This window comes from Uloborus diversus, chromosome 5 (assembly GCF_026930045.1).
Source record: "Uloborus diversus isolate 005 chromosome 5, Udiv.v.3.1, whole genome shotgun sequence".
NCBI classification, from domain to species: Eukaryota; Metazoa; Arthropoda; class Arachnida; order Araneae; family Uloboridae; genus Uloborus; species Uloborus diversus.
The window spans coordinates 181,154,383-181,172,027 of record NC_072735.1 but is presented as its reverse complement, the minus strand read 5'-3'; the positions used below and the strand labels follow the sequence as shown (position 1 = coordinate 181,172,027).

At 31.2% G+C, this 17,645-nt stretch overlaps 1 protein-coding gene across 1 annotated transcript in view; it reads left to right on the top strand.

Annotated features, from left to right (window-relative positions):
- The window catches only part of LOC129221903 (glycylpeptide N-tetradecanoyltransferase 2-like), a 33,259-nt gene extending 27,357 nt beyond the window's left edge, over positions 1-5,902 (top strand). The window contains exons 12-13 of the mRNA XM_054856279.1: positions 2,007-2,144; positions 5,134-5,902. Of these exons, the coding sequence (XP_054712254.1) occupies positions 2,007-2,144; positions 5,134-5,154 (159 nt within the window). The 3' untranslated portion in view covers positions 5,155-5,902. The remainder of the gene's footprint in view (positions 1-2,006; positions 2,145-5,133) is intronic.
- The last annotated feature ends 11,743 nt before the right edge of the window (positions 5,903-17,645 follow it).

The window sequence follows — 17,645 nt, the reverse complement described above, 5'->3', positions numbered from 1 at the left end:
CCTTATTTTCTTTAATGTTGGAGAAAAAATATTACTTTGAGAATGATTTTGAATTTTGCTCGTGTCACTAAGATTTTTTTTTTACTGCAACTATTATGAGAGTTATCAAATTTAATAAATTTATTTGTGAAATTTTCATAATAATTATAACAGCAAAATCTTGTGACAGTCAATTTTACCAATTCAATGAAATATCTGTTTTAATAAAATTGATGTTTAGTTCTGTTGTAACTGAAATTAAATTGCTTGAATTCCGAAACACAAAAGGGGTTTTATGTAATCAGAGCAAAACTGCATTGAAATGATCTTTGTTAGTTCTGGAAAATGTAGTTCAAATGATATTAACAAGCTATTTTATGTACATTAAAAGGTTCTTAACATGGTTTACTTTTAAGCAGAATCAAATCTGACATCTTTGTGGAAAAAACTACACTTGAACTTGGATATACTTGGTTGCTGCAACTGTTTTGTACCTAACACAAAAGATGAATAACTAAAATTAATACAACGTTTTATTGCACAAAAATTTGCAGAGAGGGATAGAGAGACACGTGATTCTCTTTCTCTCGCCCTTTCAAAGAACATCTTTTTCATTGGTGTTGCAAGAACGTGTTTTGCCTTTCCGCCTTCCGTGAATTGCCATTCCATAAGCTCCCTTTTTTTGCATTGAAAAAGACGTTCTTTGTAATGCCGAAACATATGCATTCAGTAATCTGCAAATTTTTGTGTAATATTTATTTCTTTTTTTAACTTTTCTACAAAAAGGTCCCCCCCCCACGCACACAAAAGATAGAGCTATAATAAATAAATGAAATATTTTTTTCCAGTGAAAGTACTAAATTAGTAAAAATGTTTACTATTTTTGTTGTTTTTTTTTTTGACATTTTGCCTTTTTTTTTACTATTATCATGTATTACTGCAATTTTTACTCCCCCCCCTCCCCAAAAGTCAGTCTGGCAAAAAGATTATTAAATGAAAAAAAGAATTTTTTGAATTCAATTTTCATTCAACAAAAAGTATTACTCCCCCAATAAAGCTTTATAGTGTTGATTATATAGGAGAACATAGGGCAAAGTGAAATGATGAAATATTTACTCTGCTTTTAGCTTTACCTATCTGGTATTATTTTAACTATGTAGTACCATATGTACTCTATTCCAGTCAAGAAAAAAATACCACCAAAGATTATAAGCATTTGATAATACATGCAATTTTTAAAAAATGATACTCATATTGCAATATTTTGTTGTAAGTCAAATTATTTTTGTTACAATAAAATGATAAAGTTCTTATTTTTATCATTTTAAATATTAATTGAGACCTCCTAATATTCAAAGCAGTAAAAATTTAGTTAATATTAAGTTTATTTGCATTTTAAATAAATTGTACAATTAGTCAAGTACATACGGGGCAAAGTGAAATAGTTTGTTTCATTTACTCACTCAATCATTTAATATGAATCACTTACATTTTCATTTATTCATTCATTCACTTATTTTCTTATTCATTCATTTTTTTACTTGCTCATTTATTTTTTTTTATATTAATTGATTTATTCATTTAATTACTTGTTTATTGTTTTGTTATCTTTTCATTTTTTCTGTCAGCCAATTATTTACTGATTCCGTTTGATCAAAAATATTTTTATAATCAAATATAGAATTTTTAGAAGAATTTATTTATTTTAATTTTTTTAATAGAATATTTAGAAAAAATATTTTATTTTTCACTTTGCCCCAAGAAAAAAAAGTGAAAAATTTCCACTTTTTTTTTTTTTTTTTTTTTGAAGACTCAAATTTATTTCCAAAAATAAAAAATACTGTTTCAGCACAAATTTTATTATAGAGTACAATGTTCTTTTTTTATGTACTGTACTTTTCAGTACACATTTCCGATTTGTTCATTTTGAACAAAAACTCGGTCACCTTAACCATTTCACTTTGCCCCACATTCTCCTACTACCATACAATTAATTAATTTAATAAAGATGAATGTTTTTCTTGCAGATGGGATACGATGTATTTAACGCTCTAGACTTAATGGAAAATAAGCTTTTCTTAGAACCTTTGAAATTTGGAATAGGAGATGGAAATTTGCAGTATTACCTCTATAACTGGCGATGCCAGCCAATGACTCCTAATCAAGTAAGCTTTTTCCTACTCAGTTATATCTTCCTTTTGAAGTTTCTTTTAGGCTCAGTTTGGTTGCGAATCTTCCGCCTACTTGCAGAAATGCACTTTATTAATAATAGTAGCTCTAAAAATGTTTTGCTCAAAACATCTTTTTTAGTGCAATGGCAAAGACAATGTCTTTTCCTTTGATGGTAAAAAATAGTTATAATAATAAATAAACAAATAGTACAGCATAACTGGAAAAATGAAAGTTCTTTGAAAATTTTGTACCTCAGAGTCAGACTGACAGCTGTCCAAAAACTGATTTTCAGTATATTAGTTCATTAGAATCCTATTCCGTATTGAGCCATGTGAATATAATTGTAAAAATAAAAAAATCATACCATTGTAATAAGAGTGTGCTTTTGCCAAACAACCTTTTTCGCGATTAACCTTTTTTCGCAACCAAATTGTGATTATGTGACTTATGTTGTTCTGGCTCTGAGGTACAGAATTGAACCTGTAAAAATGTGTCGTATGCCTTTACAGGGTTTGTACGCTCTTTCAAAACTCCTCCAATACTCCTTCATTTAAGGAATTTTTTTGATGGGCCCTTCATCCTCCTTCATTTTGGTTTTAATTCCTTCAAAACTCCTCCTTTTTTAGTTCAAGACTACATATTCTTCCTCTATGTGACAGTAACTTAAAATCCTTTGACCGACAACTTAACTTCGTCACAAGGGCGATTTTAATGTAGTAATTTCGTGTATTCATTTTTTTCATAAATATGTGATTTTACAAATTGATCATAGAAGTAATAAAAATTGAAGAGAGACGGGTAAAACATGCTTAAATGGTGCTTGGATGTTTTTTTTTCCTCCAAGTTTTATGATTATTGCTTTTCCTTCCACCACACTCTCAGCAGCAAAAGTAGTGTGTCTAATTATTTAAATATTTAAAAATTCATAAGTAGATATACTATATTAAGTGATTGTGTTAAAAAACAATTGTTTTGTAAGTTGCAGTTATGATAGTGTAAAAAGGGTCATCCACAAGTGATGTCATGCCTTGAGGAGGAGACGGGCTCATGAAATTGTGACAAGGGGAAGAGAGAGGGTGACAAAAAGTGACATCACACAGTTATTATAACAATATGTTATAATAACTGTATATAAAATATGACATGTGACAAGAGGAGAAGTAAGGTGAAGTGTGACAAAGGGGGAAGGGGGTCAAATGTGTTGAAAAAAACTGCGCCATCATTTAAGAACAGCCCATTAGTACTCCTTCAAAATCTCATTTTACTCCTTCAAAACTCCTTCAGTTTTATTTCTGAAATTGAGTACGAACCCTGCTTTAGTAGAATTTATAAGACTTGATTCACATATTGGTTACCAGATCCAACCACTCATGCTTTTTTACACATTGGAATTTTCCCAAGTTGGTAACGATGTGTGTGTTTTTATGTTTTTGAACCGGGTCATTTCGACGAAAAAAGTACATTACATGTCCTGCACTTTTGGATTTTTTACAGAAAATTTGATTGTTAATATGAATTAATTCTATTTTTTCTTTATTCTTCATGCAATTTTGTATCATGAGGTATTTTTTGTTCTTAATATTTTGATTTAAGAATTTAAAAAAATATGTTAGTCAAAATGGCAAAATCTTGATGTGTCATGTTCAAAACAGTAACAGTTAAAAAGTGATTTAAGTAATTGCTTAGATTCAATTACAAAAAAAAAATTTCCAATTATAATACAACACCTTTATTGTAACAATTTAAACAATAATTTTTTTTTTAGAAAAATATTTTTTTAATGAAAATGCAGGGAATTTATAATTTTCCCTACAGTTTACAAATTTTGAACTGTCCACTCTGTTACAGTCATTAAAGAACAAAAAAATATTTTTACAAAAAACTAGCAATTTTTTTGAGATGACCAGATGGTAAAAACTCCATGTTTAGCTAACATTAGTGGATTCATTAGTGAACAAGCAATGTAAGATTCATTCTTCATCTCTGATAGTAAATTTGAGTAACAAAATGTCCACTATGTTACATTAATTTTATTAATTAAAATTTGAAAAAAAAAATCTAAATTACATGTAAAGTAGTAATTTTAGAGTTACTCTTTGCTTTTGTTAACTGTTACTTTATGTTTAGATTAGGAAATTTTTTTAACTACTTATTTGTCCACTCTGTTACACTTCTTGTGTAACAGAGTGCACAATATTTATGGAAATAGTGAACAAATTCCATATGCTATTGATATTTTTCAAAAAGCTTAGCTTAAGAAATTTATAGAAAATATGAATTAAATACAAAATTTTAAAAAATGAAGCATTGTCTATCTATTTTCTCTGCTTAAACATATAGATTACTTCTATCTTCAATAATAGTGTCCACTCTGTTACAGGTATGTCCGCTCTGTTACAGGAATATTTTACCTGATTAGATTGTAATTTTTTTTTAAAAATTTAATTTAAAGGTTAATTTGCATAGAACCACACAATTACTAACTAGAATAATCTAACTTCAATCTTTTTTCCAAGTTTGTTTCATATAATAATCTAACTTTTGCAAATGATTTTTAAAATTTTGTATTTTTGAGTAAGATAATTATCAATGAAACATAAGCGCCTTTTACAATATCATTTTAAGCATTTGTATGAAAGATATGTTCCATTTGTTTATATTAAACAAAAAAAAAATTCAAAAAATAAATGAAAATTTTGAATTTGTTGTTGTTTTAAAATGTGTAACAGAGTGGACAAAATCTTTCATTTCTGATAAAAAAAATTGAGAAAATTGGTTATATCAAGTTGAGCTAATTAGTTTTTATAGTTCAGATAAATTAAACCCTTTTGTCATTATTTGACATTATTTTTTGTTGGATTAGATGACTTTGAAAAAAAAAGTTTTGAAAACTGAAATGTACCATGTTCACCGGAATGACCCGACCACAAACCTTGTACTCTACCCTACCAAAAGGTACTGATTTTAATTTCCTTTTTGCAGATTGGACTTGTTCTGCAATAAGTGTATAGGACTTGTTTCAGTGGCTGCTGTTGCGCCTGAACATATCACCGACAAAATCTAGGATTTTCCAATTTACGTCATCTTCCCCTCGAGTGGCTCGGTTTCGAACCGCATCCGAGCCCTCGGTACGAGTGGTATGTTCGACTCGGTTCGTCGGTTGGGAAGTCAACCGTGAGCCCATCCTCTGCAATGGCAGATGTGTGTACAGGACTGTATTTGAGACATAAGCTTTATTATCTGTGATGCGTCATGGAATTCTTTGTAATTATACATTATAATGCATTTAAAAGAGTTGGTTAAATTTGAAAATTACTCTACAATTTCGGAGTTCGACTCCGATTCTGTTCGATAGGCTGCCCTGTTTGTGTTTTATGTTTTTCTTTTTTTTTTTTGCTTGTTATATTCTTCTGGTTGGGCGCAAAGAATTAGTTTGATATCGTTATATGAAGTGCTTTTGAGCCATCTTAAACAATGTTACTTACAAAATCAGGGTTGCCAACTGCTCCGCAAAAATAGCGAAACTCCGCAGCTCCGCAGAGAAGTTATTTTGCTCCGCATTTCCCGTTTGCAGTCTTATTTCTGACCAGGCTTACCAAAGATTTTAATAAAATAACATTCATTTTCATTATATTTTGATAGTTTATTATGACAGGCATGCAAATATGGGAAATTAAAGATGCTTATACTCAAAGCGTGACATAGTGTTCAAAGCTGTTTTATTAATTTAAAATATAATTATTCTTATGCCAGTGCTTAATATAATTATGAAAGCTCAAAGAGAATTTTAGATGAGAGGTTTACATTTTTTATATTGTTTTTTATACAAAATACCGAGCTGCTTTGCAAAATTTGAAAATGCACCTCAAAATCGCCACTGATGCTTCTCAAAGTTTCTACAAGGTTGGCAACCCAGAAAAATGATAATGCTGTACTAATTCATTTTGTATGAATGCGCATCTAAATACTGACTTGGGCAGATAAATGACAGTATCTGCAGAAATGAGTTTCCATGATATTTGAAGAAATGCATTTTGGATTCAACACTAACAATAGGGGAAAATGATAGAATTCCACTTTTTTTTTTATCTATCACTTTTTTCAGCGGAAACCAAATAAGCAAGCTTCTACAACAAAGCTAACATACAATAGATGACAAAAATGCGAAAAAAAAAAAAGAAAAATTTGCAGATACTGCCTTTTACCTGCCAGCGGCAGAATATTAGTCTACAAGTGGATGAAGGCTTCAAATGATGATCAGATGTCATATTTTATAAATAAAATATTTATTACCTTAATTTTGTTTCAAAGTTGTAATTTTATGCTTTTTTCTCCTTCTAAATTATTGTATAATGATACGGAAACGATGTTTTCAGAAAGGATTACTCCTGCAACTTGGATGAATTTTGTGATGTTTTGAGTTTTAGCCCAGTAATGCTTTTTAACAATGGCATAGTTGAGGGAGGATGCATGGCGGGGGGGGGGGGGCAGGGTTCCCACACTTTTCTATGTATAACACTACAATCTAACTGTTTTAATTGCAACACAAGTGCCCAAACAATCCCTACCTTTTCTTCCAGAACTACACCACCGCAATTCTTGTTTAGATATAATTTTCCAATTAGTGCTGAAAGAATTCATTCTTTAAAATGAATTTTTATATATAGTCGTTAAAAGATCTATTTAACTGTGAAACTGGTTCTTGTCACTGAAGTTTAAGTTGGGGAAGTTTCTGCTATCTTAATGTAGATAGGTGGGACATGTGTTTTTGGGGTTTCAAGGTACCTCATTATCGATGCTGAAAAAGATTTGAGCTTCCAATACTAAGTGAGTCACAAAGAATAAAAACTGCAAGGTGTCAATAACTTTCATTCACCAATCTTTTTTGCTAGAGTTTGGAATAGGGGTAGTTCATTGGTGATGTAATTCAGTGAAACATTATTTGTTCTCTGCAATAGTGTTGTTTCCAAAATTTTAAAAGTACTTTTTTCTGAAAAAGCATGCTTAAAAACATAGATCTGACCATTTTTTAAATAATTTAAGTTTAATATTTTAAAAAAATTACTTAAATCGGTGCGCTTTCACTGTTTATGCTTCTGCCGATGAAATCACAAATGATGAAATGCCATTCAGTGTTGCCATTCACAGAGCAAAATATTTAATTGGCATCTTTACTCAAGTGTATAGGCAACGATAGCGTTGATAGCAAGCGTAGAGTGCAATATCCAATTTGCTTCTTGATTATCATATCATGGAAATGCGGTAGAAAGATGCGCCTAAGTGCATCATTTGTAACATCATAAAGACCACGCCTTGTTTGAAAAATAACGCATTTTAAAAGATTAATTGAAAAATAAGTGTTGGGAAAATGAAAGTATTTTCTGGGTCCATGTTTTTTTTTTTTCTTATTCTATCAATTTCAGTGACAAAAAGTACTACTTTTGACTGAAGGAAAGAACCCCATTGATGACGTCCACCTCCAATATGTAGCCTCTCGGCCAGATCAGGCAATGGACCCTGTTCCATTTTTTACAAACTTAGAAAAAAGTATAAGTTCTAAGTTTTACCTTTAATTTTTTCATCCCGGCTCGATTCCTGAAGTACCCCTAGCTTCTCACCCCCCCCCTCCTCCTGCACATGAGAGACAATAATGATATCAGTTGCAATCACTTGTACTCGATGAAAGCTTTGATTTTTCTGTGTACAAGTGAAATTTAGAATATTATGTTATATTTTATCAGTGTTCAAATATCATTCAAAAATACTCATCTTTTTAACAAAAGAGAAGCCCTCTTCAGTATGGTGGTGGTCATCTCGTGAAGAAATAAATTTATTAATTCATATTCATGCTGCCATAACCATAAAAGCACCACTGAGTATTCAATTCATTTCTGTTTGAACTGTTGAAACGTTAGGGTTTTCAGTAAGTTACCGCACTATAGCCAGGGCTAAGGCAGAAATACATGAAATGCACCGCCAGCTCAGTCAGTTCCAGCCGAGGACTGCAATTTCGTGCTTATTAGCACTCATCAGCCCGGCATAGGAAGTGACTGGAGCTGATGAGTGCTAATAAGCACAAAACTGCAGTCCTCGGCTGGAATGACTAAGCTGGTGGTGTATTTCACGTATTTCTGCCTTAGCCCTGGTTATAGGGTGGTAACTTACTGAATATACCATGCTTTGCCTGCAATCTTAGAGTTGATCCAAACCATTGCTTTGGTCACTCGTCTGGTCAGTGCTAATTCTAAATTAGCTGCCAGTTTATTTGGCACTCTTGGCTTCTTTAAGAGGTTTTCCACCTCCAGCTCAGTCACTTCCTATGCCGGGCTAATGAGTGCTAATAAGCACGAAACTGCAGTCCTTGACTGGAATGACTGAGCTGGCAGTGTATTTCATATTAGGGTTTTGTTGCTATAGAAACAATTCGGCAATTATTGGGGAAAATTTTCTGCTATTCAATGAAAAATTTTCCCCTCTCTGTTTTATCCTATTTCGGGTTTTGTGAGTTCATTTTATATCGTTAAAAGCCTTAATAGCTGCACCGTGCCAAATTATGGTGTAAAATCTGAGTGAGACATAGTAGACTGCGTAAAAAGTTTTTACAAGATTTAAAGGCAGTTTAATGAGAAAATCTTTCTCATGCAAAACCATACTGAAATAACTTTTGCCTGTTCTGTAACATTAATGGGGATTTTTTTTTTTTAAAAAGGTGATTTGGGAAGGAAAAAAAAAACCTCTCAAAGGGCAATTTATATTTTGTTACGATGATAGGCCATGAAGCCCTTTCTGTTTCAAGAATTTATTGTACAAAATATAATGTAATTGCACATTGCTTGTTTTGATAGTCGGTGAAGACAAGAGTGTTTTAATGAAACTACTTACATCAGTAAATTTGAATGTGAGCTCTCTCTAGCTGAAAAAATGCCTTGGTGGTACAGTTGAACCTTGTTTTTGCGAAATCGCTTAGCATGAAATATAGCTCAACATCAAATATTCTTTTGGTCGTGTGAGGAAACAACCAGTTAACAATTTATCAAATACGATGAAATCTGGTTAATATGAAATAGCTTTCATGGTCCTGTGAATTTCACGTTAACGAAGTTCGACTGTATTCCAATTCTCACCATATTCAACATCTGGCTGTAACTTGCTTGATATTACTTCTCTGCATGTTTTGTTTGAGATTATATAAAAGACAGTATTTGCAGCAGAGCAGTTAAAGATATTGACACACTCAAGTTCATTTATTTACTGGTGTTGCATCAAGAGTATTAATCTAAATGTTGAACTATATTATACTGAGAATCGGAATGCTTTCTTAACCTTCTTCAAGCCACTGACAAAGATCTCTTTGGATTTTTCTTTTTTAAATATACGGTCGATTCTGGTTAATAGGACCACATTGGAACAGCGCCATTTTGGTCCTAACAATCGGCTGGTCCGATTAAGCCAACAGGTCCTGTGTAGCTTGCCCGAACATGCTTTACACAAAATATTTAAATACCTTGTGATTATTGCGAGGTGAACATACAAAGAAGAAAAATTGCTGTTTATGAAATTTTTCGTTGATAAATAAATTTAAATGAAGCAAATACAGTCGGACCTCCATATATCGAACTTCCACATATCAAAATTTTCTATATATCGAAATCCCAGCAAATTTCTATGTTCATTACATAGAAAAATTGTTTCTATATATCGAAAAAGTCTCTACATATCGAAATTTTTTTCGAGACATTCGTAGGTTTTTTTCCACTTTAGACTGTTTGTATTATGAAAAATGAAGGTTAGCGGAGAAAACTATAATCACTAAAGGTTGCTACGAAACTCATAAGGAATATGGGGTTCAGGCGTGTGTAGATAGGGTCGTTATTCCGTTCTGGAGTTTTTACATTCCCTCAAGTTTATTTCAAATCTTAGTTGCAACCAGTAACACTAAAATCAGTTTCAAGTTATCCCTTTTGTCTGTTGATTATCATTCTTAGTATTTTAGCTTCAGTAAAAATCATTCAAGTTAAGTAGATTGATTTTTTACTTTTCTCTCGATTACATTGTCAAAACGAAAATCCCCTATTGTGGCGTTTCAAATTGAATTTCCGAAGAATGAAGGTGTATGAAGGAGCAAAAAAATTATTAACTTTCATTTAATCCGATGCTCGTTTAAATTAGCAGTTGGGTTTCATGCACAAAAATTAGTTTTAATTTTAATGTTTTAGGATATTTTTATGATAAAATAAGATTGTTTCTATGTATCGAAATTTCTATATATCGAATTTTTTTCCGGCAATTTGCTACTTCGATATATTGAGGTCCGACTGTAATCTTTTTATACTGCTCAACAATGTGTTCAAGCCGATACAGTGTTAGTTATTCCTGACTGTCAATATTGATTCAGTTCAATAACCTGAAGTAACTAAAAATGTGAGAGTAAAAAAAAATGATAAAATGTACTAGTTGCTCATTAAAAATTCCAATGAAATATAAATTACTTACTTTACAAAAAAACTTTTTTTTTTGGAAAAATTTATACTTTTGAACATGCTAACTGAATTAAAGAAATTTGAAATTTCACTGAAATTTTGATCTCTGCTTGAACAGCGCTGCTATGGGATGGCAGTTCTGTTAACCAATTTTTTTAATGTAAATATCGCTAAATTTAATTGAAAGTTACAGGGTACCATAACTAATTTTTATTGCACTAACTACGATGTTCCTTGTTGACACACTTGGAAACTCGCTTCAAGCGGGGGATTTTTAATTTTTTTCCAATTCGTTCTCGTGTACTCTGATCTGATTCAACATTATTTGGTCTTGGTAAGCGAGTAGTATTTAGGCTGTAATGGGATTTGTTTTGGTTCGAATAAACAGCTAGTCCGATTAGCTGGTAGTCCAATTATGCAGATTCCACTGTATATATAAAGCTTTAGAGATATCTTTAAAAATAACCCCAACAGATATGTGCCTAATTATGTTATTTCTTCTGTATTAAATTGTTGTAATCAGTTAGACTTTGAGTACCTCGTATATTAATTGCATACTCTATTGATGAAAGCAAACAAAAATTTTTTAAAAAGTTTTAAACCTAAAATAAGTAATATTATGTGCTTTTTATAAATTTTGATTTTTTTAAGAAAATATCACATTTCTCTCTCTCTCTCAAAATTTTTATTTATAATAATCATCCACTGATAACTTAAATATGCCAAAGCAAAAAATTTCTTTTCATGCATAATAACTATTAAAATCTTTATTTATTTTATTGACAATAACAATTAATTTGAGACTAATATCTTACTATACAAGAAATTTAAGTGAGCTTTAAACTTCAATGATTATTTAATGTTTATTATATATATATATATATATATATATATATATATATATATATATATATATATATATATATATATATATATATATATATATATATAATTGTAAATAAGAAATACTACTTGCACTTAAACTAAACTGCAATTTTGAACTAAAAGATCAACATGCTCTATACATTGAATGAGACAGTGGACTGATATAGAAGCTAGTCATACTTCAACATCAAAAATTACTTTCTATGTATAAAATGTAAGTATATAAATAGTTATTTATAAGAATGAATTTATAGTGCCTTTTTAGTATATTTATGAATAATTGCCTAACTTTCATTAGAGTCAGTAAGTTGATCACATTTTGAATGATAAAGTTTAAACTTTCAACTGTCGGCAAATCATAAAATATTCTCTGTACTTCCATCTCCATCCTTCGAGTTTTATTTTACGAAAATGTGATTTGAATGCATCACCCTTTATTAATTTGAATTTAAAAAATGGTTACCTGAATTTTCTTTCTAAACTAAGAAAACTGCTAATTACTGACTTTTTTTCAGATAGTAAATTGAAAATTTAAATTCCATTAAACTAGTTTGTGCTGCTATAAATCGGTTTTTCTTTCCATACGTTTATTATTTTATAATAAACTGAAAATGACCTGTACTTCTTTATTGGTATTTGTATTTGAATTTATTCTTTAAATTCGTATTCTGATTTTATGTACATACTTCTTGAGAATTTTTTTCCTATAAAAAATCAAAAGTTTGCCTTTTATGTACTGTAGTAAAACTTATTTTTTAACTACTTCATTTAAAATTTATGCTGAATTAAACACGAATAAAACTTAATTTTTCATGTATTTGTTTTTTTCTTTTTGCTGCATTTAATTTCTGTTTGGTTTTATTATTAATTTTTATTGCTGATTGCAGTTTACATATTACTTATCTTTCATTTCAAATTTTTTTTTTGTTTTTTATGCCTATAATCAGATAGTTCATCCACATTTTTAAGAAACTTGAAAAATGCTTAAAATAATAAGTTTCATTTCTAAGTGCTTGAATGCCTTTAAAAAGGTTAAAATGAACATTTAAGTCTTGGAGTTTTATGATTTATTTTTAAAAGGAAGATAAATTTTTAAAAGGTACAATACTCGCCAATGATGTTGGTTGAAACAATGAATTTTGGATAATATTTTTCTGACTCATAGTTTTTGTTTTAGTCTCAGAAATAGCTCTTAATGGCTGAGTGGTTTTTTAAGTGCTGATTTTATGAATCATGTTTGCTTAAAAAGTTTTTTTTCATTCATTTAGTCTTTTAATAGCAGCATCACGAGAAAGTTGTTATAAATTCGACTTCTGTATCTTTATTTCACTCTCTGATGATCTACTAAGTCTAATATTTCTTGAACTTCTCATGGGGATAAGGCTTGCCTCACAGCCCGTGAGTTGTTCAACATCAAAATTAATATCAGAGAAATCGTCAATATTCGTGTTTTTAACACGCGATCAAAATCCCCATCATTGTTAGTGGAAGTCTAGATTTCATGCAACAATAAGTGATACAGTTTAATGTTGCATTTTCTCAGGCAGAGGCTGAACGGAAAGAAGTTATGCGAAATTATTTAAATCATGTTTCTGGTTTGGAGAGAAATATTGTGAGTAATTTGTAATCTAATTGAAAGATGAGCTAAATAGAGTTGACTGTTACGTAGAATGTTAAAAATGGGAATGTGATGAATGCATCAGCGTAAGATAGGGGAAGGGAAACATCCCTAACAGCATTGAAGAAATTCAAGACTTACAAGTAAACACTTTAAATGCGGGGAAACATAAAATTGGGTTTTTACGGTATTTATCTTTTCCCCAAACTTTGTTTATATAAGAGGAGTTTTGGAGGGCTTTCCACTATTTTTTTTTTTTTTTTTTTTGATAGAAACCCTAAAAACTAAATTTGAAGCGATCTTTCATGATAGTGCAGAGGTTGCTCACCCCTTAAAATTTTGGAAGTTGTTACTTTCAAAGCGCAGTTTTAGATTATCTTTGGTAATGTTAGTGGGAGGAGAAGTTCAGATACCTTGCACATTTGAACTATTTAGTCTGCTTCGAAAAAAAAAGTTCTGTCAAGTAGGACATGTTCAACAATCGGTCGTTTAATTGTGTATTGGAAAGGGTTCAAAGAAGGGTGGTAGATTAGTAAGGGGACTTTCAGATTTAGATTATGATACCAGACTTAATAGGCTTAATATGTATGGCCTGGAGCAAAGGAGAGTCAGAGGGGACATGATTCAGTTATTTAAATTTATCAAAATGAAATATGTTAATGGATTGAATTTTTGCACATGGAAGCAGGATGAGGGGTCATTGTTTTAAGCTATTTAAATCTCAGGCTAACTTGGAAATCAGGAAAAACTACTACTTTAGTTGGGTTGTGAGCACTTGGAACAGCTTACCGGAAGAGGTGGTTATGAGCAAGGGGGTGGATAGCTTTAAGAGGGCTATTGATCTTCATTGAGGATTAATAAATTGACTAGGGCCATCCTAGTTGGACCCAGATCAAGTTGCTGGTCGTCATATTTGTATTAATTTTTTTTAGAGACGTACCGAGTACTTGGTAACTACTCGGTACTCGGCCAATTTGGTAAGTACTCGGTACTCAGCCCAATTTTGATCAGATACTCGGCCAATACCGAGTAGTTGCAAAAAATTGAATATTGTCCAAGACAGATATTAAAATTTATAAAAAAGCGCAAGCATATATAATTTTCTGCAATCATTTACAAGTCAAATTTAAATTTTGAGAATAATGAAGTTTGTAATGCTTCAATGGAATTAGTCTTTATTTTAATGTCCCCAAAGTTCATGAAACTTATTTATTAAAAATTGTGCAAAAAAGTGTAGAAAATATGGAATTTTTATATTAAAAATGGATTTTTGCTACAAACAAAAATTAGTTATAAGAAATATAAAAATACCTTTGCTTAAAAAATAAATGGAAATAAAACAATGTTAAATGCACAGTGCAGACACGTGTTTTGGCATTTCAAAGAATTCCTTTTTCAATACACAAAATGTGAGCTCGTGGATTTAAAGGCATCCGCCAAAAGTCGGATTCTTCTCTCGAATGTCTTTTCATTCTTTAGCTCACATTTTATGCGCTGAAAAAGACGTTCCTTGTAATGCAGAAACACGTGTCTGCAGTGCTCCTGCACATTTGTTTTATTTGCTTTTAAAAATTATTTATGTTTGGCGGACTAGAACTATAATAAATTGGTATAGTTTGTTTTAATTCCAACTTGATTAATCATACCTTTTATTTATTTATTTTTAATTTTAAAAATAATTTTTTTGTAAAATTTTTGACATAAACAAAATTTTTTAAATAATGCGTAATTAAATTTCAGCAGGAATTTAGTTTTAAAAACTGTTATATGGACAAGGAGGTCTATACAACTATTCCAATAAGTTCAAAATTCATCACATGTGTGTCGGTTTCTTCTTAAAACATAATTGGTACTTGGTAACTCGGTACTCGGCTACTCGGCCAAAGTGCTACTCGGTACGTCTCTAATTTTTATGTAAAATTGCCAATCAGCATCATATCCACATTCCCTAAAAACATCCATTAAAATTTGGGCGTCCCTAAAAATTCCTATTTGAATAAGAAAACTTCATAAACAGAATTAACACTACCATAAAATTTCTAATAAATACCAAGAGACATATCTGAAAGGGTCATAAGAATTAAGGTAAGTGTTGCACAATAGTGTGGACAGACCCTATAATTCCTTGTTAAAATTAGGACCTGGACAACAGTCCCAAAAAATCCCTAGTACAGTCTCAACATTTGTCCCCAAAAAATACTTACTTGAGTAAGGACAACAGCATGGGCATATCCAGAAAGGGCAAGGAGGGAGGGCAGCTGCACCACCTTCCAAAGAGAAAATGGTTAAATGAACTATAAAAGAAATTGATTAAATTGCAGTTGCTTTAATTTCTAAACTTATCGACAAGTTTTGCTCTGAACACTTTGTTCCTAATTTTGAAACTGTATATTCCTTATTAGGAGCTCATCAAAAAGGGTAATTATTTGTGTTTCGTAGGCTCACCGTTGCAATATTGAACATTAACTCAAGGTAAATATAGCACCAAAAACCCGCTTTTCCACAAACTCCCCACCAAAAAAAAAAAAAATCTTTCTTTTGCAAAAGTGTTTTATTGCTGCAACCCGCTCCACACACATAGTGAAAAAGTTTAAATTTAGAAAAATGCCTTCCCCAGACCCCTCATTTTAGAATTTTCCAAAGAAAGGGAGGGGCAAAAGGTATATACTGATTACATTTTATAGAGGGAACAACACAAAAGGACGTTCACAAATGCATAATTACAGTGTTTCCAAAATCTTGGGGAATCCCCGAACCACCCAAATGACGGGTCTGTCCTACCATCAGTTTCCCTTGGACAACAGTCCTTGAAAATTGCCATCAGAGAAAGGCTATCAGTCCCCGAAAATTCCTATTAGAATGAGGACAATAATTCTCGAACACTCTATTGGGAAAAGAAAACCACTCTCTAAAATTCCCTATTATGATAAGGATATCAGTTTCTGAAAATCTCTGTTAGAATAAAGGTCAGTTTTCAAACATCAACAATCCTTTTTAGAATGTTTGGATATGGAAAACAGTTCTTAAAACCCCTTTCCGAATGAGAAAAATATTTCAAAATAATATCAACATTCTCCTTCAATCCCCATCAGAACTGGAACAGTAGCTTTAAAAAATTCTCCTGTGAAAAAGTTCTCTAAAGGTCTCCATTAGAATAATGACATCAGTGTCTCAACATCCATATCAGCATAAACATTCATAAACAATGTTGATTGCAAATCTAAGAGTCCTGATTAGATTCAAGTAAATAGTAAAAGTCTCCATTAGTACTACTGAAATTTTTGGTAATCTTCTGCCAGCAGTACAAAAAATAAATAAATAAATAGTCGAGGGGAAATTTTAAATCCCCCGATTACAGAAAAAGCCTCTAAGCAAAAGCAAGAATTTTATTTTTTCATACTCTATGATTTTATTCTAGGATGGCTATTGATTGGGAATTATAAGGAATTTGAAGAATTCCGGAAAAATATGGGAATTATCGTAGCCTTCCGGAAGTAATCTGGGAAAATCCCTAGATGTTTGCATGGATGGACAGATGTTTTTGCATTTTTGATATAATCTTGTGAAATACCCTTTACAACTATAAATTTAAATTATTGCGTCTTTCATCACAGATTCAGCAAAACGGGGGGGGGGGGTGACTTTTTGCTTGGGCGGTATGCTTTAAGTGACCAGTATTTTTTTTTAGGTAACAGTATGCTTAGAATGTATTTTTTTTTTATCTGAAAAATCTAACCCCTGGCATTTATTTGAATTTTGTCGTCTTGAATTCAAATTATATTTTTGGATTTTTGCAATTATGAATTGCTATAGGACCCTATACTCATTGGGTTTCTTGTTTCAACAAATGAAATTCGGTGGAATGGAAATGGAGAAGCACCCGTTATAATATCATTGGTGATTTACTCGATTAAGTTGTTTGAGGCAGAGCAATTGGTAAAGGGTACGGTAGTAAAGATGTAGATATTATGGCCAATTTGCACTCGTACACTTATCATAAAAAAAATATTTGCAGTGTATACCATTATACAATAAAACACGTTTAACACAAAACTTAAGGGACCAAAAGAATTTGTGTTAGAAGATTTGTATTGAATTCCAGACTGCTATACTATAACTAACAGAATGTTCATATTAAGCTTTTCGTATTAAACGTGTTCACCGTAGTACTTTTATATCTTATCAATCTTAAATAATGGGAATCATTAATCTGGAAATTTTGTAGTTAGATGAAGTTTTGTTATTAAATTCACCTATATAGGTATTTTTCCTGAAAAAAATGTGATTTTACACACAAAAAAAAGAAAAAGTTTCTCAGTGTAAAATCTTCTGGATCCTTGAATGAATGCAGATTATTTATAATCATAATGACGAAAATTACTCTTTTCACAAAAAAAAAAAAAAAAAGCAAAAAGAGCTCGACTTATTCCGCTTATTCTCGTCTTCATGGTAATCTGAAATATATGAACATCCAAGAATGTCCATCTAAGGGGTCATGGCGCAGACTGCGG